This window comes from Scomber japonicus, chromosome 22 (genome assembly GCF_027409825.1).
Source record: "Scomber japonicus isolate fScoJap1 chromosome 22, fScoJap1.pri, whole genome shotgun sequence".
Lineage (NCBI taxonomy): Eukaryota > Metazoa > Chordata > Actinopteri > Scombriformes > Scombridae > Scomber > Scomber japonicus.
Window position 1 is genome coordinate 7,900,453 of NC_070599.1, and position 23,685 is coordinate 7,924,137.

The 23,685-nt window shown below is 40.4% G+C and overlaps 2 protein-coding genes and 1 pseudogene across 2 annotated transcripts; 1 reads left to right on the top strand and 2 right to left on the bottom strand.

Moving 5' to 3' along the window:
* Positions 1–5,516: 5,516 nt before the first annotated feature.
* LOC128383418 (uncharacterized) lies at positions 5,517–6,993 on the bottom strand. The gene is made up of 5 exons (XM_053343044.1): positions 6,939–6,993; positions 6,122–6,814; positions 5,908–6,030; positions 5,776–5,819; positions 5,517–5,654 (listed from the first exon to the last, which is right to left on the bottom strand). The coding sequence occupies exons 1-5, from the start codon at positions 6,991–6,993 to the stop codon at positions 5,517–5,519; spliced, it is 1,053 nt and encodes a 350-aa protein (XP_053199019.1).
* A 1,342-nt stretch (positions 6,994–8,335) lies between these two features.
* On the top strand, positions 8,336–9,833 carry LOC128383419 (uncharacterized; annotated as a pseudogene).
* A 10,132-nt stretch (positions 9,834–19,965) lies between these two features.
* On the bottom strand, positions 19,966–21,413 carry LOC128383420 (uncharacterized). The gene is made up of 5 exons (XM_053343045.1): positions 21,356–21,413; positions 20,542–21,231; positions 20,331–20,450; positions 20,197–20,240; positions 19,966–20,082 (listed from the first exon to the last, which is right to left on the bottom strand). The coding sequence occupies exons 1-5, from the start codon at positions 21,411–21,413 to the stop codon at positions 19,966–19,968; spliced, it is 1,029 nt and encodes a 342-aa protein (XP_053199020.1).
* Positions 21,414–23,685: the final 2,272 nt, after the last annotated feature.

The following is a 23,685-nucleotide window of genomic DNA, read 5'->3' on the forward strand; positions in this document are numbered from 1 at the left end:
TCTGAAGGGCCTGAACAGTGATGCCGAGGTTGCTCTCTTTCTGTTGGACAGGTAATGATTTGTTTTGCTTCGGGGAGGATTTGTTATATATATGTAAGTTATGCTAACGTAGCTACTTTTGTAACTTGTATTAGCGTAATGCTAATATTAGCTTTGCTGTGTGTTTAAAACGGGTCGGTGACGCCAGTATTGAATAGATTATACTAGTATATTAATTTTAAAGATATTACTCTACCCTAGTCTTCAGTGTCTGCATTATTATTGTGATAAAAAGACCTACGTATATTGGCTTTTACACGTTACAACTGTGGTGATGTAGCTCATCTATGTTTTCATAGCCATGAGAAGGACCGATCAACCTCGACGCCGTCTGAACACGGATTGATGAGACCTACTCTCCCTCCAGTTCAACTATTGTTTCTGAGTCTCTGTCCGACCGGTGAGTTCAACTTGCTGCTGCTATGAATATGTCTTTGGTGGGATATAAATATCTGTCTTTCATATCTAGCTTTTTCTGTTTTATGTGCCTCAAAGTGCCATTTGAGGTACTTCAGAAAACAGCATTATTGCACATACAATATGTGTTATCAGTGATATCTGCTATATCATTATACAGACATTGAGTAAATGTTAGTGATGGCCTGAGGATAAAACCTGTCCTTCACCTTAGGAGGTCCAGCACTTCACACTGAGTTGTTAACATCAACAACAACAACCATCAACACTAAAATAAAACACAGCTAGCATAAGTTGTACCTCTAACTGTGTGTGGTGTTGGTGGAGTAATTGATCATGCTACAAGCTTGTCTATGGACTATACTCTGGTAGATGCTATGCAGAGAGGATAGAAACAAACTGAGGATCTTCTCAACAGTTTATATCAATCTTTATGCTCCTTTGGTCCAACTGCCAAACCCAAGACTTCTATTTCTACATATAAAAAGTTCTGTGTTTTGTCCTCTATGAATGAAGAGTAAATGTATGTTGACAGTATTTTCTAATTTTGTAATCTTCACAGAGATGATGACGTGATGAGATGATGTTAATTCTTCAACTGGTTTGAGCAGACATCTGTCCCTCCCCCAGCCCAGCCATTACTGCAGCTACCCCCCTCGTTGACACCTCTAGTATGCTACCCCCACTAAGCTCAAAAGCATACAGCTTTTGCAGACCCAACTCAGCAGAGGCCTAGGTGAGTTTTCTTACAATATTGTAGTTTGATGAAGAAGTTCTAACATAATTATGTGCAAAATAAATGGGAAATAAAGCTCTAAGTATTCTTGTTCTTTGATTATCTCAAAAATGTATTCATTATTGTCAGATGTGTAATTGTGATATTCTTCCTAAAGGTAAATCACTGCCAAAGGAGTAGATCACCCCGCTGACAAATACTCCCTACACACAGCCTGACCTGTCTACCTTACCTGGAAACACCTTTTCCAATGTGTAGATACACTCATGTTGAAAATGTACAGATTATCTATGTAACAATAAAAAGGGTTATACCAATTTTGTTGTAATTATTCTGTAATCACTTATTTTTAATGTGGTGGTGAGAAAATGTATTGCTTCTGTTGCAGAAATAGTCAAATGAAAGGCATTCATCATTTTCAAATTTTTATTAAAAACTGACAAAATATAAATAAAAGACCAAATTTAAAATGTAAAATGTATACCTCCAGGTGAGGGTTAGGGTTAGGAAGCAGGTTGTTGCCCACAGCACTTTTTTTCTAGATCTGTGGGCATCTCACAGCACTTCCTGCACACACACCATGTAGGTAGACGTGGAGCTGGAGGGCTGGTGGAGGAGCATCTGCAGGACATCAAACATGAGGCTTGGGTCCCTTGATCTGAAGCAACTGATGAGATTCTTCCAATCTCAGTCGTTCAATTCTAGCCTGTAAAAAATAGTTCATCAAGAAGATTAGACTCTCACCATCTTGTCCTTTATTATTACTAATATTGTAATTTCATTTATTATATTTTTGGTATGTTGCCGGACCAGAGTTAAAAGTTTCATGTGTTTATATTATAGTATTATATTCTTTAACAGTTTATGAATGACAATAAACTCAGAAGTGTTGTGTTCACTGTAAATGGCAGGTCATTGTTTACAGTTCTTGATAATGTTGAGATCAGGAAAAAAGAGGCTATTTTAGAAAGGCTACCTGCTCATCTGCAATTCTTTCAGCTTGCAGATTCTCCACTCGTTGAATATCCTCATCTTGTAAAAGCTCTCCGGTCGCAGTCCGGCTTGCTCCACGTCCTTGACCTCAAGTTCCTCGGCCTCTGCCCCTTGCACCCCCTCTAGCACGGCCTCCTCTGGCTCTAGCACGACCGCGTCCCCTTGGAGCTGAAGACGTGCTCGGTTCAGGACTGTAGCTCGGGTCTGAGCCAGTGCTCTCATCGTGTAAACTCTAACAATGAAACAACAAACATAGCGTTAGCCTAGTAGCACAAGTGTCTAAGTTTTATAGTAAAATTGAGATATTGGCCCAAATTTACTTTCCTAACACTTCTGCATCACCCTGCATAATTGTCAATAAAAACATAGCAGATATGCTACGTGACTAATAAAAACATAAAATACACGTTTGTCAGTGAAAAACACGTAACAATTATTACAATGTAATTTAGCTGATGGGTCTGAATCCAGCCGTATCCTTGGGGAGATTCAGCAGATTCAGACCCGGGTCCCGGATCTGAATCTGCACAGACTGATGTGCTATAAAACAAACAAAAAACATAATAATATAGTTTACTTACAGGTAAATGAGACATGAGACTGTTTGGTTGTTGTCCAAAATACTTGGAAATGGCTAATTCGTGGCTCTCCTCTCCTCCCTGCAGCAGTGTGCGCGGTCCAGTTTGTGGGGGCGTGGCTTGGACGGACTCACTGACGGGAGGGGGAGCAGCGGGGTTGAGCTTAGAGGAGGCAGGAGGAGGTGCTATTTTCAAATCTTGCTAGCTCTCTTGCTAGCTTTCCAACATTACCAACCCTACCTTTAATCATGAACAATTAAGCATTGTTGGCCTTTAATTATTCCAGTTGTTAGCGTACTGGTTGGTGTACGTTTATATTAGACTAAAATGGCCTCTTATTTTTCGTTGCAAAATTTTTTCGGGATTTTTATAAATTAAAGTGTAGGCTACCCTATGGGGGGGGCATTAATGCACGTAGGACCTGCTTTTTCAAACTCTTGACTTGCCAGGATGGTTTCAGCCCGACATTGTAGCCCAGGCGCTCAAGATTTCAGGCCGGGCGGGGCGCCTGGCCAAATAAGGTCTGCAGGAAACCCTGCAATAGGAAAGGTAGAGGGGCGGGATGTAGAAGTGACCCTGGAGGGGAGCGTACCTATGTTCTTCGGGTCCTATGTTCCCCGACCGCGGCTAACACGGTTGCTAGCTCAGTGGCTAGCTCGGCTGCTAGCTCGGCGGCTAATTCGGCTGCTAACTCAGCGGCTAACTCGGCGTCTAACACAGCTAACTGGCTCACTGTAGACAGGATCATCCATATGTTCCCCGGTCACATACAAAGCGGGGAACATAGGACCCGGGGAACATAGGGATGATCTCCCCCGGAGCATGCAGGCACGGGCGTCAGATGAAAACGGAAGAGCTGTGTGATAGCTGTGTAAGCTGCTGGAGATTGTTTTATGTTCGTTACGGCGGTGGATGCAGAGTTAACCGAAGCGTAAGGGATATATTGCAGATTGCAGAAGGTAAACAACCTCTGTGTTAATGTTTCTTCATAATGATGTAGTGTGGAAAAATCTGAGCTAATCGCGATGAGCGGGTTAGCACTAGCTATGTTAGCGCATGTTTCACTGTAGTAGCAGCTAATGTTACTGTATCTTATGTGTTGATGTTTTTATTAGTTTGAAGTTTGAAATGAGATATGTGACTGAGAGAAGCTGTCATATTTGTTAAACTGAGGGTCAGAAAAAACTCCTTGAACTCTTGAGAAGATTAGCCATCTCCGGCTCGGATATCACGTCATCCAGACTGCCGCGGGCAGCTAGTGGTTGGTTCCCCTCATCACCTCTCCCTTTCTGAAGTTGTGCCAGGGTTTCCCCTCCGTCATCCATGTTTCCAAATGAAGGATTTTGTGAGTAACAAAAAACGTGCACTTGCATTTTATTTGTAGCTTGCTGTAGCAAGTGATGTGACCACTTGTTTTAGGTCTTTTAGGGCTCCCAAGCAACGACTCAGGCCTGCAACAGGGTTTTTGTTTAGTTAAAGGACACTTATATTTTGGTTGCAGCGTGTGAGTGTGTGTGAGAGTGTGGGCCCTTAAGTTCAAGGTTAAGGAAAGAAAGAAAAAACCTTTGATTGTGGTGTAATATTATTATAATTGTTTTATTTTTGTTACCGATTTAAATATTTGTTTCATAACTAAATTCATTATTTGGATTTAAAGTGTTGTGAGTGTGTTGTTATTATTTCATTAAGGTGTGAATTGAGGGAAAAACATGAAGTAGAGGTTAAAAACATTATTCTTAGTGAGATTTAAAAAAAGTAGTGTTTTATATTATATTCTTGCTAAGTGGAGGCACTGCCATACATTGGAAATTCATAATTATTTTAAAAGAAAAAAAGGGGTTTCAAACTGATTATATCATTTGGTTACACAGGTAAAACGGTAAACCAGAGGTGAAGTACCCAGGGCCCCGCCCATAGTACTAAAACCCTGGTTATGCAAATAGTAACTGAATAGCTACATGGGTTGGGTGCTACAATAATAATGACTATTTCAAGATGAGTGACAAGGAGATGGAGGCCAGAAAAGGGAGAGCACTATGAAATGCAGAATATGATATCCTGGAAAGAGATTTGTGACATATTGGAGTTACTTTATCTGTAATTTTAGACTTATAAATACGGTTTATGTTAATGTACAAGATGTAACTGCATAAACCTCTAATATATAATACAAATTAAACCTCATTTTAGTCAAAGTTCACATAAAAAACATTTAACTACTCGATTCAATGCAAATTTAAAGGTTATAGTACTCGTGATCATCCACATACAGCATATCATACTGCTTTAAGTGATCTAATGCTCTGAATGTGATCAAGTCCAAATGTTCCATGATTACTATTATTGTATCATTACTGACACAAAATATTCATCTAAACACACAATGCACATAATAAGGTTAAAACTCATTCAGAAAGAATAGATAATACCAGTTTTTTCCCTTCATCATCCTCACACAGTAGGTGGTAAAACTGCGTTTTTAAATCACAATGTACTTTTATAATCACAAAAAGAACATGATTTAGGATTAAAGATACATATTTATTTTTTCAAAGAAAACAAAGTAACAGCAGAGACATCATGTAGACATTTAAGCACACTGACAAGCAACAGAGAGCAGAGTGTCCTGAAAATGTCAATTACTAAACCCAACCAAAACACAGATCACAACATTTGACAAAGCATGATGCAAATATTTATCTTAAGACCTTTACCTTACACTACAGTAGACCATAAAATAGCTTAATAAAGTGTCACCATATGTGTAAGTTCTGCATCTTTACACTGGCGTACACACATTCACTATTGGTGTTGTTCCTCACTTTTCTTGATCTGTTTGCTGCGTTGGCACGAACAGCAGCATATTGAAGGTTGTCTGTGTCTTGATAACCCTGCCAATAAAATGTGTAATAGTGAATGAAAGCATGATATGAACAATGTCTACAACATGATTATTTGCAGTGCTATAAAAATGTGCTTAAAAGACATTGCAACTGTTAAACCTGCATTCACCTCTGCATCTGCTGTGGATGGAGCTGCAAATCCATGTTGAGTTTCTGATCATGAAACAGAGAATAATCTGTTATTCAAAAGACAAAAAACCATGAATACAAGCTGTCATAGGGTGGTATCAATTGTCTGTACCTGACTGGCAGCTTTGTCTCTTGTTCATCTTGTACATTGAGAAAGCCAGTAAAACACTGAGGATGGTGGTGAACGCCAAAGCTCCACTCAAGAAATACACCAAGACAAGAGAGTCTACCTCATCTGTAGAGAGTCAGAAATCAGAAAATTAACTTTCAGCATGTTTTAGTAAGAGTATATCAGATAGGACAGTGTCTCCTAATGTGTTACTCACGCTCAAAGTCCAGCTTGGTCCCGTCTCCAAACAGTATGTGTCCACATGAGGCGACAGCACAGTAGTAGGTCCCAGCATGAGAAAGATTCAGACTCTTCATCGGCAAGTTGTAGACACAGGTGTGTGTATGTGTGTTGGTGTTCCTCTCACACTGATCATTCCTGCCTCCATGTGTGTAAATGAGTCCTGGATGAGATTCTTCAGAGTTTTTGAACCAGTAAACACTGTGTTCTCCATCATCACAGGTCCCAGTGTGTACTGTACAGTTCAGAGTCACAGAGCCTCCTGGCTGGATGCTCTCAGATGCCGACTGATGCATCCAAGCTGAGCCCTTTACATGGATAGTACTGTCCACCAAAAATTCTAAAATGTTTGCATAGCAACTAACACAGTAGTAAGTAGCTGAGTCTGAAATGTCCAAATTTGTGATTGTCAAGTGATTTTTATCACTTGTAGTATCTAGTTTGAAACGTGGATTGTTCTTGAATTCATCATGAAAAGTGCCATTTTTACTGAACACATATAGGGTGGACATGAGCCTTGGTTTCTGTCCGAGAGTTTGCTTATACCAGTAAAGCCTTGATCCATAATCATCTTTGTAGAAACATTGTAAAGTCAAACTTTCACCAACATTAGCAGATATAAAACTGTTTTCTTGGTGAAATGAGGAAGATTTCTCATTAGTTGCTTGAGCTGATGTGAAATAAAAGACAAAGCAAATTAAGAATGAGTTTTAAATGATGAAATTCTGCAAAATCTGTACATAAAGAAATATGTACAACATTTGTACAAGTTCTTGTCACAAAACATCACTCACCCATTCTCCCCAAGAACAGAAATGCCAGATACAGCACAAGGTTCGGAGATGTCATCGTGTTCAAATTGCTGTGTTGAATGGAAAGAATCTCTATACTATTCTACACTTTTGTCTCTCTTTAGAGACAAGAGTGCAGTTGATTGGCCAAAAAAGTCACATTGCATGTCCTTATTAGGAAACATGATCACACATTCACTGCACTGTACACTTTTTTTTCTTTAAATAGAATCACATGTTGAGCGGTATAGCAAGAACATAATGGATCCTAATGTTGGCATTAGATTTTGAATCACATAAAAATTGATCGAACTGATTACATCATGTTGAAAACATTAACAGGCTGGCATGATACTTTACTAACTACAGTACTATTTGCCAGATGTACTCAGTATTCAACAACCTTTTTTATGACTTGTGATCTCTGAATAAGAAATTGGTTTATTGTAAAGCAGGTTTGCACATACAAACATTTGCCTTGGTGTTGTGGTACATAATCAAATAGAAGGCAAGAGAAAACACTATTACAAAAAAAGGTGAAATAAATATATAAACTTCCTTTTGAATTAATATTTCCAATACTTCGAGCCTCACAAAGAAGCATATTTTGTATGTTAAAGTGCAAACACCTCCACATCATGCTGACAACAACATAACCTGCTGTAAAGCATGGGAGTAAAGGTTAGCAGGTGTCAGAGTACTGACTGAAATGGAAAGAAAACATTACCAACTGCATTTGACAGTGACTCATTACTGGGGTTTGTCTTTAGCAAATTTGGTAAAGTAGGTTTGCCATTAATTATAAAGTTGCTTTGTGACTGGGAAGCAACAGGCTGTGTCCGGGAAGCAAAGCGCTGTGGCCCCAGAGCAGTGTGCTGTGACAGGCGAGCATCACTCTGCAGTTTTATTATGAAATGTGTGCTTATTGCTAGCAAAATAAAAAACAAAAGGGTGTTACATTCTGCTTTTACAATGGAGCTTATTTTCTGCTTCATTGTTGAGGAAATAAAGGCCCGGTTTCGCAGACAAGGTTCAAGCCTAGTTCCAGACTAAAATGCTGTTTGAGCTGGCTTAACTTTAAGTCACTTGCACAGACTTATCTTAAAATAGTCATAGATTTAGTCTGTTCTGGAGCCAATTGCAAGAGGGTAGATTAGAGCTACTCTAGGACTAAATTGAAGTTCATATTAATCCTGCAAAGAGGCAGGTTTAACTTCAGCTTAGTACTGTTTGTGAAAGGGAGCACAGATGGTTTGGGAGCATGGAGTATTTGGAATATCTAAATGAAGACCAATATTCGCTACAGAGGCCAGCCAGACAAATACTTGTGGATAGGAGTAATCCATTGAATCAGTTTGATGAAATAACTTTCAGAGACCGCTTCCGTATGTACAAAGAAGATGTACTGGAGATCGTTACTTTGCTTGAGCCTAAACTTTCCCCGTTGTCCTTCGACGGACATAGCATCAACGTTCATGTTGTTGATTATGCCCGAAATAGATGAAATAGTGCTGGCGATGACCAATCTGCAGGGTGTTCGCAAATACGGACAAGAGTGGAAGAAGCGCATGGACGAGACCGACCTGCGTGCCTATGTCAGGCTGCTAATCCTAGCAGGCGTGTACAGGTCATGAGGCAAGGCGGCGGCAAGTCTGTGGGACGCGGACAGCAGGAGGGCCATTTTCCGAGCGACTATGCCACTCAAGGTGTTCCACGCGTACTCGAGGCTCCTGCGATTTGATGACCGCGAGACCAGACCCACTAGGCGCTCCACTGACAAGCTGGCAGCCATAAGAGAGGTGTGGGACAAGTGGGTGGCACGTCTGTCGCTGCTGTACAACCCCGGGCCTGATGTGACAGTGGACGAGCAACTGGTACCATTCAGAGGTTAGAATATGCTGTAAGTCTGTGTGGTACAATATGCGACCTGGACCATATGGTAACCATTACCGAACTGTTTGGTTTTTTGGGGGGGTTTTTTGTTGTTGTGTTTGGTCCCCACCCCACCTCAGGTCGTTGTCCTTTCGGGCAGTACATACCCAGCAAGCCTGCTAAGCACAGGATAAAGTTTTGGGCGGCATGCGACGCCAGATCCAGCTGCGCCTGGAAGATGCAAGTGTACACTGGGAAGGACTGAGGGGGTCGCAATGTCACGTGGGACAACTTTTTCACCTCGTACGAGCTGGGGCAGAGGCTCCTCCAGAGGGACATGACCATGGTCGGCACGGTGCGAAAGAACAAGCCCGAGCTCCCGGCAGCACTGCTCACGACCAAGGGCAGAGAGATCTTCTCGTCGACCTTCGCCTTCACGGACAGCACCGCGGTGGTATGCTACATCCCGAAGAGAAACAAGAAGGTGCTGCTGATGAGCACGCGGCACAAGGAGGCACAAATCAGCGAGCGCCGGGACAGGAAGCCGGCGCTGGTCCTGGATTACAACAGCACCAAAGGGGGTGTGGACAACCTGCAGGAGAATGACTGCCCGATGGCCTCTTGTGGTGTTCCACAACCTCATAGATGTCTCTTCGTACAACGCCTTTGTGATATGGTGGGAGATGAACCCCGTGTGGCTGTCTGGCAAGCGCAGCAAGGGTGTTCCTGGAGCGGCTGGGAAAGCAGTTGGTGGCGCCGCTCATCCAGAAGAGGGCGAGGTTTCCGCGAACCATTGCTGCGGCGGATGTGGTGAGAGCATTTCAAGCGGACAGGGACATGGACAGGGAGCATGACCGACTGCTTGCCACAGAGTCACCTGCGGGCAGGGCGCAGAAGAGAAGGAGGTGTGAGATGTGCACTGAAAAAAAGGACAGAAAGACCAGGGTTGTGTGTCGCAGCTGCCGCAGGTACATCTGCGGTGGGTGTTCTGTGGCGGTTTGCAGCACTTGTGCTGGAGCACTATAGGAAAATGATACCAAATGGGGACAGTGACACACGGGACAAGAAAAGAGACTTAAAGAGGGTCCGTGTATAATCCGTGTATCATTCGTTCTTTCTATTTTCGATTGGAAATCAAAAAAGGAAAAAGTGACAAATTATTTTGTTTTTTGTTTTTAAATGTAACACAAAAAAGAAAAAATGTCTGGTTTTCATATTTCAATTTTTGGCTCAAATAAAAACTACGAAAATACGATGGAGATTGTCATCTTTAGAAAACAAACAGCCGGGTTGAGCATAGCTCAGCAGGTAGAGCACCCGCCCCATGTGTTGAGGCTATAACCCTCGTTGCAGGTGATCCCGGTTCGAATCCCGAGCCAAGTCTTATCTTGCGTGTCATTCCCCCTCTCTCTGTTTCCTGTCTATCTCTACTGTCCTGTACATTAAAGGCAAAAAAAGCCCGAAAAAATATACTTTAAAAAAAAAAGAAAGCAAACAGCAACACCCACTGTCTGATAGGTTTACATGAGTGATGGTAACTGGTCATTGTAAATATATCCTTACAAATCTGGGGCCTCATTTATCAAAAAGGATGTAAAACTGCTACTACATTTTTGCATACGGCGAAAAGACAATTTCGCAATTTTCCATTGATATATCACATCTCATACTCTGCCCCCGGAACGCCTGGACACAACCATATATGGTCAGCACGTGCATATTAATTAGCCATGTGCCCTCTGTGGAGCAGCTACAAAGTGACAACAAAGACGAGGGGGGAGGGCGGGGGAAAGAAGCGGAACTTCTCCGAAAGCGAGATATACGGCAATATTGGGCAATAAATCAGTCAGAAAGATTATCTTGCATTTTAATAAGCTACAATTAAAACAAAAACCTCCCAAATCTCATGGAAAGTGAGCAGAAAGAAGAATAATTTTATGTAATCTGAAAAATCCTGCTGATTTTATCAGTCATGTCCTCCTCTTTTAGCGTCACACGCTTTGTTCCCTTAAACAGCACATAGCTCTCCATGGTCGATGGTTGATGGCACGTGGCTCGTCCAGTGGTCCAGATCGATTGCGGCTAGAAAGCTAACGTTAACGCTCATTACCAAACTTCCAGGTCACGACCAATTAAATATTAAAGTCAAATTCAGTCCTGTCGTCCGTTTTTCCATTTCGTATTTTTTATTTGAGCCTAAAATTGAAATATGAAAAAACAGACATTTTTTTCTTTTTTGTGTTAGATTTAAAAACAAAAAACAAAATAATTTGTCACTTTTTACTTTTTTGATTTTTGATTTCCAATCGAAAATAGAAAGAACGAATGATACACGGATTGTGTATGTTCTGGTATTTGGATTTTCCCTTCATGAATGGGAATTAAAAAACAAAAAACGACTGGTTTATTTGATATTCGTTTTAAAATACAAAAACAAAAATTGAATTAGACTGCATTTTTTTTTCATTTTCATTTTCTATTTCATATAACAAAAATAAATTCACTAGTCAACAGGAACGAAAAAACGGACCAAAAGCAATTATTTATTCATATTCTCGCACCGGAAGCTGTCATTTAGGCAGATCTAGGTAACCTGAATTTTATTTTATTTAAAAAAAAATGTTTTTACCTGATAGATCCGACTAAGTTTACTAGCAGTCAGGGACATGCACATGATTATAGAGGGGCAGGGGCTCAAACTCAGAAAAGGGCAGTATTGTGTAATGGACTGGAAAAATGTTTCCAGTACATTACACAATATGGAAATTAATGTAAAATTAAAAAATAAAGTGCTAATAGAAAGCTAACTACTTAGCTGTGTGTTCTGTGTAGGTGAAAGTGACATGCAATTGCCATTTCTTTTGTGTCAACAAATTATTGTCAACATGAGTTCATTCACATTATCAAAGTCACAATAAACTTTATATCTAAACCTCGGACCAGTACTTCAGACCTGTAGTGAGGGAAACATGATCCGCCGTAAACACGGTGCATTTTATTTTGAAAGTTAACCCAGTGTTTTATTTTGTATTTTGTACACGATTTCCTGTCCCGCACGATCTGCTCTGTGCTGAATTGACGTCCGGCAAAAAAAGAAGCTGACACATTGACAAAAATAGAGCGTTTTATTGAAATATTACGATAGACTGTATATAAGAAATGGACGTAACGTCTTTGACGTCACCCATTGGTTTGTGGACTGCTGCTCGGAAGCCAATAGTATTGAATCTAGGCAGCGCCATCTTGAAAATTTCAGGTGCATGCTGGGAAAAAAAGAACACAGATTGTACTTATATGGGCATGAGGCGGTATGGGCGGGGCTAACGGCGGAGCGGGGAGGATGCCCCCTGGTGGCCTTTTGATAGAATGCAGCTCTAAGTTACTTCCACATTGGCTTCTTTTCAGAGGATAGGAACTCCCCGCCTGAATATTACCCATATTTAAGCACGTTGAATAAGTGGACGGCGACTAGTTGTTAGACCATAACTCACAGGTTCAAGTTGCTCCACTGTCACGTCTCCTCAGTTATCCATGGGGCAGCTGCTTCTCTCCCTCACTCGCCCGCTATCTCTCTCTCTCTCTCTCTCTCTCTCTCTCTCTGGCGGCTCTGTGACAGAGCGGAGCCGCAACGGACAGAGAAGCAGCAGGCTCAACACACACAACAACCTCGTATTACAAGAAAATGGGTACGTAAAATACCGTGGAGTTTTTGTACCGCCATCCCCCCCCCCCCCCCCCCCTAACAGGAATGAATTAATGTTATTTAAAACACACACACACACACACACACACACACACACACACACACACACACACAGGGCACTTTTTAATACGAGGCAAAAAGGGCAGGGGCTCAAGCACCCCTAGTGCCCTATGTGTGCACGTGCCTGCTAGCAGTCATGTCTTCATGGCGAAGACAAACTCTCTTGCTCTTTCTGAACACGACACACTGGTCCATTTTCCTCTTCGAAGTCTCCGTCATTAGCCTACTCTCCTTAATTGTCTCACTCCTGGACATGCGCTCTTGCCTAGCTTCCGGTGCGAGAATATGAATAAATGGTTGTTTTTGGTCCGTTTTTTCGTTCCTGTTGACTAGTGAATTTATTTTTGTTATATGAAATAGAAAATGAAAGAAAAATGCAGTGTAATTCAGTTTTTGTTTTTGTATTTCAAAACGAAAATCAAATAAAGCAGTCGTTTTTTGTTTTTGAATTCCCATTCATGAACGGAAAATCCAAATACCAGAACATACACGGACCAAAGAGGATTCTTACTGTTTTTGTTTTTTGTAACACTTTGTAAGTTCGTTAGTTCAGAAAGTGTTGTAATAATAAAGAATTTTCATCCTTAGTATCAATAGAGGAACAGTAATTGGTTGAACATAAGAGGCAACAGGAGGGTTAAGCACAACCTGCTGGAGAAATGGAGGGGCCTGAGGGACCCAGAAGACTGGGTAGAGTTAGCGTACACAAGAGGCAACAGGAGGGTTAATAGTGTTTGTTGTGTACAACATAACGTAAGTAGTGTGCTGAAAAATTCTCTCTCTTCTAATTTCATATCTAATTCGACCTGTAGAATTCTCATTTTCATGTCATGCTCTTCTTTCAGATATTTCATTCTGCTCATGAAATTCTAAGGCTAACTTTTCATGCGTGGACATCCTTTTTGGTCTCTGCTGGAAGGTTATGGCAACATCTTTTCTCTGGGAAGCCATACCAGATGTGGACGGTGCATAGTCTTCCACCAGGGTTAGAATGATTTCCTCTGGGAAAAACTCACATGGTCCTTAGAATGAAATAAAAATAAAGACAGACACAGACAGTGGAATAATCTATATGTACAGAATGAGGTAACTAATTTAGTTTCTATCGTATATTTACCATTTGTGCTCAGTTCTTCATGTCCACTGTCCAAATAGTCATCATCTGGTATACCATCCAGAAGTCAGCCAATTCATTGGTCTTGTCTTTACTAGGTGGGGATCCACCACCAGTAGTAACTCTCTCTCTTCTGGCCTAGGCAGATATCATTCAATATAAACAATGTCATGATATGAAGAGCTTTTTTCCAAAACGCTATAAATCCATTTTAATAGTTTTCAGGAAAATTACATTTTCTATCTAGACCCACACATTTTGCAAATATTCAATTTATCCTGTTAAGATTGTTTGTTGGCTTAGTCTGGACATGTTGAACAATGATTGTTAAATCAAACAACAATATTGTTGATTATAAATTCAAATTGCTCCCGTTGCTGTGCCAACGGTGTGTGAATGTGAATGAATGTTAGATCCCTCTGATGAGCAGGTTGGCGCCCTGCGTGGTAGCAGTCAGTGCCATCAGTGTATGAATGTGTATGAAAGGGTAATATGACATGTCATGTAAAGGGCTTTGAGTGGTCGCACAGACTAGAAAGGCGCTATATAAGTACAGTCCATTTACATTCAATCTTCAATCTTTTTCTGTAAAAAGTAGAACCATTGTCTGCTACATCAAACAAATCACATAGTAAACACAAACTTCAACCACAAATTGCTGCAGAATGGCATGGTAATCTTGTGGTAGCAGAATTGTGTCAGTTTTCCTGATCTTCTGCCCAATTCTGCCAAAGACTCGGTCTGCTGGGAGATAACTGTGGCCCCTAACTGGAAAGGTGTGCTCTATTCCAAGGTTGGGAAAAAAGTGTCGAAGTTCCATGAGCATGGACACCATGTTCATGTTCTTGTTTTGCCCATAACAAGAGTCGCTGAACAGCCGAAGCCCCCTGGATTTGCTGATTTTGTCCCGAAGTCGAACCTTGAGGCAGTCACTCAGCGCAGATGCAATCATATTGCTGTCCTTTCTACCTTCATTCTCCTGCCACACGTAGAGATGGACATCGTCGTTTGTCTGCATACTTTTTTCTCCATGGTGCACAACAACACCCAACAGGTACATGTACAACTGCCCAGAGTAATAGGCCTGTCCTATTGGGGTCTTTGGTAGGACCATGTTTTGCATCATGTCAAAACAAACAGTGACATGATCTTCAGCAACCCTGCCTAACAGGTCATAAAACACACGAGCTCTGCGACGATGTAAGATGAATGATGCCGTTTCCATCTTCTTCTCTGTTTGGGTGAGGTTAGGATCTGTAATCTTAAGCTTGTACTTTGCACAATCAGAACATGCGTCTGTCGCTGGGTGTCCAAAGCCAAGATTGAAATCATTAGAGCAGACAGAATAAAAGAGGGAGTAGCTGGTGTAAACATGATTCTGATCCTCAAAGAGCTGATGCATTTTTTGCACATTCAAGTCACTAGGGAGATACTTGCGACCTGGTGCTCCTCTCCGCCCATACTGGCTGGCCCTGCAGGTGAATGACTCTATGTGGTCAACAATAAGCTGCCTTCTTTTGTCGTTTTCTTCACTCTGTCGGGCACCACCTCTTCTCTCTGGGCGTGCCTCAGCAGTCTTGGCGTAATATTGTGCTACACGAGAGACACGATCTTTGCTGATGCCTGTGAAAGTAAATTATTTAGATTGTCATATACATCTCTCTCTCTCTCTGTGTCTCTCTCTCTGTGTCTCTCTGTCTGTGTGTGTGTGTGTGTGTTCGTGTGTGTCTCTCTCTCTCTGTGTGTCTCTCTGTCTCTGTGTGTGTGTGTGTCTCTCTCTCTCTCTGTATGTGTCTCTCTCTCTCTCACACACACACACACACACACACACTACCCCTGCTCCATAGCAATGACATCAGGAGGCTAGTATAATTATCAGTACTTAGCATTTCACGTTAGTATGCTTGTTTACAGAAAAAAGATCTTTGTGACAAGGGAGAAACAAAACGGTATTAAACTAGTCAATTCTGAAATGAAACTCACCTAACACTTCGATGAAGGTCGACTTGCAAACAGGCACCTTCTCAGGGTGACTGTTATACAGGAGACTGTACCTCACTGACACGTTGCGATCCTTTCTCTTTTCTTCGTCTTGAACTTTGGCACGCTGCCTTTTCACCGGCGTAATGCTCATAAGGTGAAGCAATGCCCGGTCCTGTTCAACCTTATTGGGGTTTTCATAAAATTTACTGAAATTTAACATCAGGTCGTCCGACGACAGCTTTTCGGCCTGACAAAAAACAGTCGCAGCTGAATGTTTACATCCGACAGCTGGTATTAAAGCCCCACCGGAGTAACGAGCCTTCTTTTTCTGTTGTTTTTTGTGATTTTCTATATTAAGTCTTCGTTTCCTACCCCCAGGTGTTTGTCTCACAGGCTCATCCAGACCATCAAAATTGTCAACACGGTTAAAATCCATTGTTTTGAAGACAATAATAAACAATACCAAACAAAACTCTCTCGCTTCAACTTCCCGCCAGCCGAACGCTGATTGGTCGAGAGGACATATCGCGTTCTGGCTAAAAATAGGTTTGGCGCTTATCGCGGTTTGGAGAGGAACTGCATCTTGCAGTACATTTTAAACAAGGAAATATAGCGATTTGGCATGAAACGCTGGTGGAACAGTGAATAGGTTCAGTACACAGCAAAATGGCATGACAAACTCATTTTTTTTAAATTTGGCGTTTATCGCGTTTTGGAAAAGAGCTCTTCATATACAGATCATAATAGACATGTCTCACCTGCAGTTGCTGTACCGCTCTTGTGGTTACATTTTCATTTGCATTGAATTCACTGCAAATGGCAGCCCAAGCACTCCTCTTCATTTGTTCAATAGCAGCACTATAGACTTTACTTTCAATAACAGTAGATTTTTTCCATACTCAGTATAGTTCTTTGAGCGTGTTCGTTTAGCTTCAGCCATGTTTGGTGTCAAAATTCCCACCAGCAAAGCTGTCCTCAATTCCATTCCAGGTTTTTATGAGCACCAATAGGCTAACAGGCTGTGCTACCACTTAGGCTAATGAGGCTTGACCTAGGTGTTCTCGTTTAAGCTTACTCCAGGACTCCACAGTCTGGGACTAACTAAGACAAATGTAAGCCACGCTCATGCAAGCCACTTAAATGACCTAGCTTTACTAGTTTGACTTAGGCCTACTCCTGGCTTGATATAAGCCTTGTCTGCGAAACCAGGCAAAAGTTTTGGCTGTGAGTGTTTGGAAGCTGTGTTTTGTTGTGAAATGTGTTGTGATCAACAGACAGGGTCAGCTAGACATCTCATTAATTGGTGGGCTAATATGTGCAGCTTATATTGTTGCGTTGTGTCATTATGCCGGGGACAGTGGATGGAATAGAGTATAGGCCATAGGGAAACTCGTCACATCCTTTGAATTTTCGCTGTCTCTTTTTTTAAGTTACATTAATACCCATTCACTTGTTCTAATCTGATGTGACTAGGATGAAAGGGTGGACCTGACCCTACTTGTGCTAGCTTGGTTAGCTCAGTGCATTTACAGTCTATGGTTGACTAATACAGTATATAATGATGCTAATGATGCTAAGGCTAATGCTAAGGAAAAAAACCGAACATCCGTGTCCTTAAGAGAGTCTTTCAGTACAACTCAATGCTGAACAAGACTTATTAGTTGACCAAAATCTTACAATTAACTTTCATGAACTGCAAAGACACTGAAATATAGACAGCTATGTCTATACTGCAGAAGTACTGATTTGTCAATTACAATGTAGGCACCCTAATGCCCTACTTTATTGTCTATTCTACTGTAAATGGAACCATGATTTACAAAATGAACATCATTCTGTATTGAGGAAGACTTGAAACTAGCCATTTAGATTCATTTGGAAAATGTTTACTGGAGTAATAAATAAAGTGAGAGTAATGTCATTATCTCATAGACTTCCTACAGTTGGTCTTCTCTTTGGAGCCAGTAGAGCTCCAAATGGCTTCTGTTGACCATTAGAGAGAATGGAGGTGAAAGTCACTTCCACATTGCCTTTGTCAGATCTTGAGATACCTAATTAATTTAGTCACAAAAAACACCCGGAGTGGGTTAAAGTTACTGCTACTTCCTTAAGGTTATGTGGCCTTTATGGTCATGACTACAATAATAACCATGGGGTTAAGGTTAGAGGACGATTGTTGATGTTTTGTGTTTTTTAACTGTCCAGACTCATGTTTAGAAACAGGAAATAAAAGCGGCCTGTTGTGGCAAAGCCCACAGTTTGGTTCATACCTCAATTCACCCCTCGCCCTCTGTATGTGGAAACTTTTATATATGCCATCTGACCATATATTGTTTTTGAGTCACAAATATTATGTTTATTTCATAATTTTCCTTGTGAAGACAGTCTGGTTAATGCATGTGTATGCCAAAATCTACAGGAGTGGGGAGCACTGTTCTGGGGCTTCACAGACAAATAATATTAATAAAAAGAACTTTGTGAATGTCCACACTACTTTACTAACCTTTTGGATAATGTCAGGAAACAACCATTTGCACTAGTTAGATTGATAGTGCTATGAAAACCAAGAACGCATCAAGAACATGCCAAGAATTAGTATTTGATACTAAATTATATACACAAAACATGATATAACCTAAAATGGTAGTAGGTTGAAGGCTACTAGGCCATCTTCAAAATCAAACAAGGACAAACTGTTTATATAAATTAAAAAGAATTGAAAGACATCACAATGTGATTTGGATAATTAAACCTTGTTTAACTATGTTAAACCTGAGAGTCACTATTCTCAATACTCACAAGGCCAAGTCTAAAAACTGCAACAGAACCATAGACTGTATAAAAGAAATGGACGTAACATCCGTGATGTCACCCATTGGTTTGTGGACTGCTGCTCGGAAGCCAATAGTTTCAAATCTAGGCAGCGCCATCTTGAAAATTTCAGGTGCATGCCGGGAAAAAAGAACACATTCTACTTATATGGGCATGAGGCGGAGTCATGGGTGGAGCCAACAGCGGAGCTGGGAGGTTGCGATTGGTTGCGAGGGCTGGATCTCGAGGACATTGGTCAATCAATCTGTCAATCAGGACGTAGCCACGCCCTAATGCATACCCTGCTTTATCGTCACATATAAAATCAGGGAGGCCAAAATGTCCCAAATGAACATCATACTGCATTGAAGAAGGCTTTAAACTAGCAATTGAGACCATAAATACATTTTGAAAACGTTTACTGAGGTTAGAAATCAAGTGAGAAGTTGATGAATTTTAATTTTAATCAAGGACTAGCCCTTACTGGAATCCACACTTTAAAGTAAACGTGTGCCTGTCATTTAGCCTGATTGATTATTGAGAGAATTATCATAATAATGAAAGCACAGCACAGATCGGCTGCATTAAAGGACAGATCACTGCACTTCCTACCACTGAACCAACTCAAAAGGTGTTTTTGTCAGTTTCTGAAAATAGTAAAATGATCATGGATATAGGCTACTTATATATAATAATGTGATTACAGGTATTATATGATGATAGGTTTTATTTTTAAAAAGGCAGACAGTTTGGTTGCAGAACCACAACTTTGATCCCCCTAATAGAATAATGGGGCTACATGAAATGCAGAATATGATGGCCTGGGAAGACATTCATGACATTTTGGAGTTCATTTATTGGCTATTTTAGACTTATAAATACAGTTTGTCAACATAGAAGGCAAAACTACTGTGAGGAAAACCTCCAATATAATATAAAGTAAACAAATTCCAATGCAAACTTAAAGGTTATAGTACTCTATTGACCATGCAAATACAATATATTTGTAACCCTCACACACACTCATATCATTCAACTGCCTTAAGTGACTTAATGCTGTGAATGTGAACACAAAAAAAGTGTTCTATGTTTAGATTTATTTCATCATTACTGACAGAAAATATTCATTGAAACGCACATACTAAGGTTAAAACTCATTCAGGAAGAATAGGTAATACCACTTTTCCCTTCATCACTTCACACAGTAGGTAGTTGGACAGTGTAAATCAATCAAAAGATACTTTTATAATCTCAAAAAGAACATGATTTAAAGATATATATTTTATTTTTAAAGAAAAAGTAACAGACACCATGTAGAAAAAAGCACACAGACAAGCAACAAAGAGAGCAGAGTGTCCTGAAACCAACCAAAGCACAAAGAGATATTCACAATGCAAAAATATATCCTAAGACTTTACCTTACACAACAGTAGACCGTAAAATATTCCATAAAATAGCTTAATAAAGTGTCACCATATTTGTAAGTTCTACATCTTTACACTGGCGTACACACATTCACTATTGGTGTTCTTCGCTTTTCTTGATCTGTTTGCTGCTTTGGCACTAACAGCAGCATATTGAAGGTTGTCTGCATCTTGATAACCCTGCCAATAAAATGTGTAATAGTGAATGAAAGCATGATATAAACAATGTCTACAACATGATTATTTGCATTGCTATAAAAATGTGGTTAAACAGTTAATTAAACCTGCATTCACCTCTGCGTCTGCTGTGGATGGAGCTGCAAATCCATGTTGACGCTCTGATCAAGAAAAAGAGAATGATCTTTTATTCAAAAATAATAACAATTCCATGAATGAGCTGTCATAAACAAGATATAATTTGTCTGTACCTGACTGGCAGCTGTTTCTCTTCATCTTGTACATTGAGAAAGCCAGTAAAACACTGAGGATGGTGGTGAACGCCAAAGCTCCACTCAAGAAATACACCAAGACAAGAGAGTCTACCTCATCTGCAGAGAGTCAGAAATCAGTAAATTAACTTTCAGCATGTTTTAGTAAGAGTATATCAGATAGGACAGTGTCTCCTAATGTGTTACTCACGCTCAAAGTCCAACTTGGTCCCATCTCCAAACAGTATCTGTCCACATGAGGCGACAGCACAGTAGTAGGTCCCAGCATGAGAAAGATTCAGACTCTTCATCGGCAAGTTGTAGACACAGGTGTGTGTTTGTGTGTTGGTGTTCCTCTCACACTGATCATTCCTGCCTCCATGTGTGTAAATGAGTCCTGGATGAGATTCTTCAGAGTATTTGAACCAGTAAACACTGTGTTCTCCATCATCACAGGTCCCAGTGTGTACTGTACAGTTCAGAGTCACAGAGCCTCCTGGCTGGATGCTCTCAGATGCCGACTGATGCACCAAAGTTGAACGCTTTATATTGAGAGTAGTGCCCACCAAAAATTCTGACATACTTAAATAGCAACTAACACAGTAGTAAGTAGCTGAGTCTGAAATGTCCAAATGTGTGATTGTCAAGTGATTTTTACCATTTGTAGTATCTAGTTTGAAGCGATTGTTCTTAAATTCATCATGAAAAGTGCCATTTTTACTAAACACATATAGGGTGGAGATGAGCCTTGGCTTCTTTCCAACAGTTTGCTTATACCAGTAAACCCTTGTTGCAGCAGCATCTTCATAGAAACATTGTAAAGTCAAACTTTCACCAACATTACTGGATATAAAACTGCTTTCTTGTTGAGATGAGGAAGATTTCTCATTAGTTGCTTGAGCTGATGTGAAATAAAAGACAAAGCAAATTAAAAATACATTTAAAGTGACAAAATTCAGAAAAACTGGCACATTAAGAAATATGTACAACATTTGTACAAGTTCTTGTTACATAACACCACTCACCCATTTTCCCCAAGAACAGAAATGCCAGATACAGAACAAGGTTCGGAGATGTCATCATGTTCAAATCGCTGTGTTGAATGGAAAGAATCTCTATACTTCTCTTCTCTTTAGAGACAAGGCTGCAGTTGATTGGCCAGACAAGTCACATTGCATGTCCTTATTAGGAAACATATACACATGTTGACTGAAACCTGCACTGTACACTTTTTTCTATAAATAGAATCACATGTTGAGAGGTATAGCAAGAACATAATGGTTCCTCATGTTGGCATTAGATTTCTAATCACATAAAAAATGATGATATTTATATACAGTAAACACACTAGTAGATAGTAGATATAAAGAAATCCATTTCTGCTCAAACTGAAAGTACTCATCATGTTGAACACATTAACCGTTAGGCATGATACTTTTCTAACTACAGTACTATTTGCCAGATGTAGTCAGTATTTAACAGGAAAAAGTAACCTATTTTTATGACTTGTGACCTGTGAATACGAAACTGGTTTATTGCCAAGCAGGTTTGCATATAAAATAATTTTCCTTGGTGTTGTGCAAAGCAAACACGAATTGATTTGTTTTTGCCTGGAGTAGGTTTTTGTGTCATGTTTGTGGTTACTGTTGAAGTCTACAGCAGAGCCCAGCTGATACTGGAATTTTGGGGCTGATGCCGATACCGAACCCTAACCCTTTTTTTGTCATTAACCCTCAAATATAATGAGGGTATAATATTTTACAGTTTATCATTTAACTTGAACTATCTGTTAATAAAGCCAAATGAATGCAACCCATGCCTTAAGGACATAAAGGCCTGGATGACCTGCAACTTTCTGCTATTAAACTGAAGTTATTATGCTTGGCTCCAAACACCTTAGAAACACATTATCTAATCATTAAACTACTCTTGATGGCATTACCAGACATCCCAACTCTCCCGGAAGTTCCAGGAGTCTCCTGCATATTGATAATGAGATTGCAAATAAGATCCAATGTTCTGGAATCTGGAGTAAATGAGCAAAAGTGCACGCTAGAGAATGACACGTATTTGTTTTTGTGTGACTATCAATGCATCGCGTGTGTGAGAGCACAGCATCCTTATAGCTCTGTGTTGCTGCTTATTAGACCAACCCCCCGGACCAACACCCAGATTGGCAGATAGATCTGACTGTAAACATACTAGTAGACCCATAGACACATAGACACATAACCCAGTTGCAGTTGACACTAAGTTTATATTGGGGGTTGCTGGAGCTCAATTGGTAAGGTGGGTTTGCTATTAATCACAAGGTTGCAAGGGCGTAACAATGGTGTTGACATTGGTGGGGACATAATGTGTGCGTATGTTGATGCTGTTTAGCGGGCGGGTCTGGGGGTCCTCATCCAGGAAATTTTCCCAAATCCCTTTTGATCCAAGGGACAAGATTGGCAAGATTGAGAATTAGGTTTTTTTGGTAAGCAAATCATTAAAGTGTCAGGAGACTTTACCATTATCACATGCCAAGGCATGTGTAAGATGTTTTGTTATTACATTTGTTTCTGAAATTTCAGGATCTGTAAGTAAAGCAGGTAATATGAGTTTGGGTGCTGCAGTCTTTGGGCATTTTGTATTAATTAACTAATGAAAGTGCACACTGCATAGATAAGTATGAAAAGTGTGAATAATAAAAGTGGAAATGTAGTAGGAGGGCTACTTAGAGTTACCAATGAACATTCATTAGCTCTGTACAGTTCCCACAAAAATAATACACCAGTAGTCAAGATATTAAGGTCCAGCAAATTTTTTATTAATTCTTGTTTAGGTTATTCACAGTGAGACATACATGTAGAATTCAATTGTAAAAGTAAATTTACGTTAAATACTGTTTATGTTAACCATTCACAAACAAAGAAAAAAAGGCAAAACGGCCATTCAAACATTGAGTTTGTAGCTTAAGCCTACTTGAGCCTGACCTGAGCTATTTACTACCCAAATCTTGCATGAAGGAGCCAAATGCATGGCCCCGACACAGATAAACTGCTGGCATATTTCTTTTATGTTAATACTAGCCAACCTGTCCTGGTGGATATGGCAGACGGCAGCATGGTTCAACCGTGCCTGCGTCATTGTTGTCCTGAGCCATGTTTTCAACCTCCTCAGAGCACTGAAACTTCACTCAGCCTCTGTTGACGACACAGGCATAACCAATAAAAGCCTCAAAAGGGTTTCCACCTGATCAAACAAGCCCCTGACCTCAACAGTCATGCTTCTGAACAGATCAGCTGCATCTGAAATGGACTGTACTTTGTATTTGGAATGAAACATAGACAGCTGTACTTTTAGAGTGATGCTG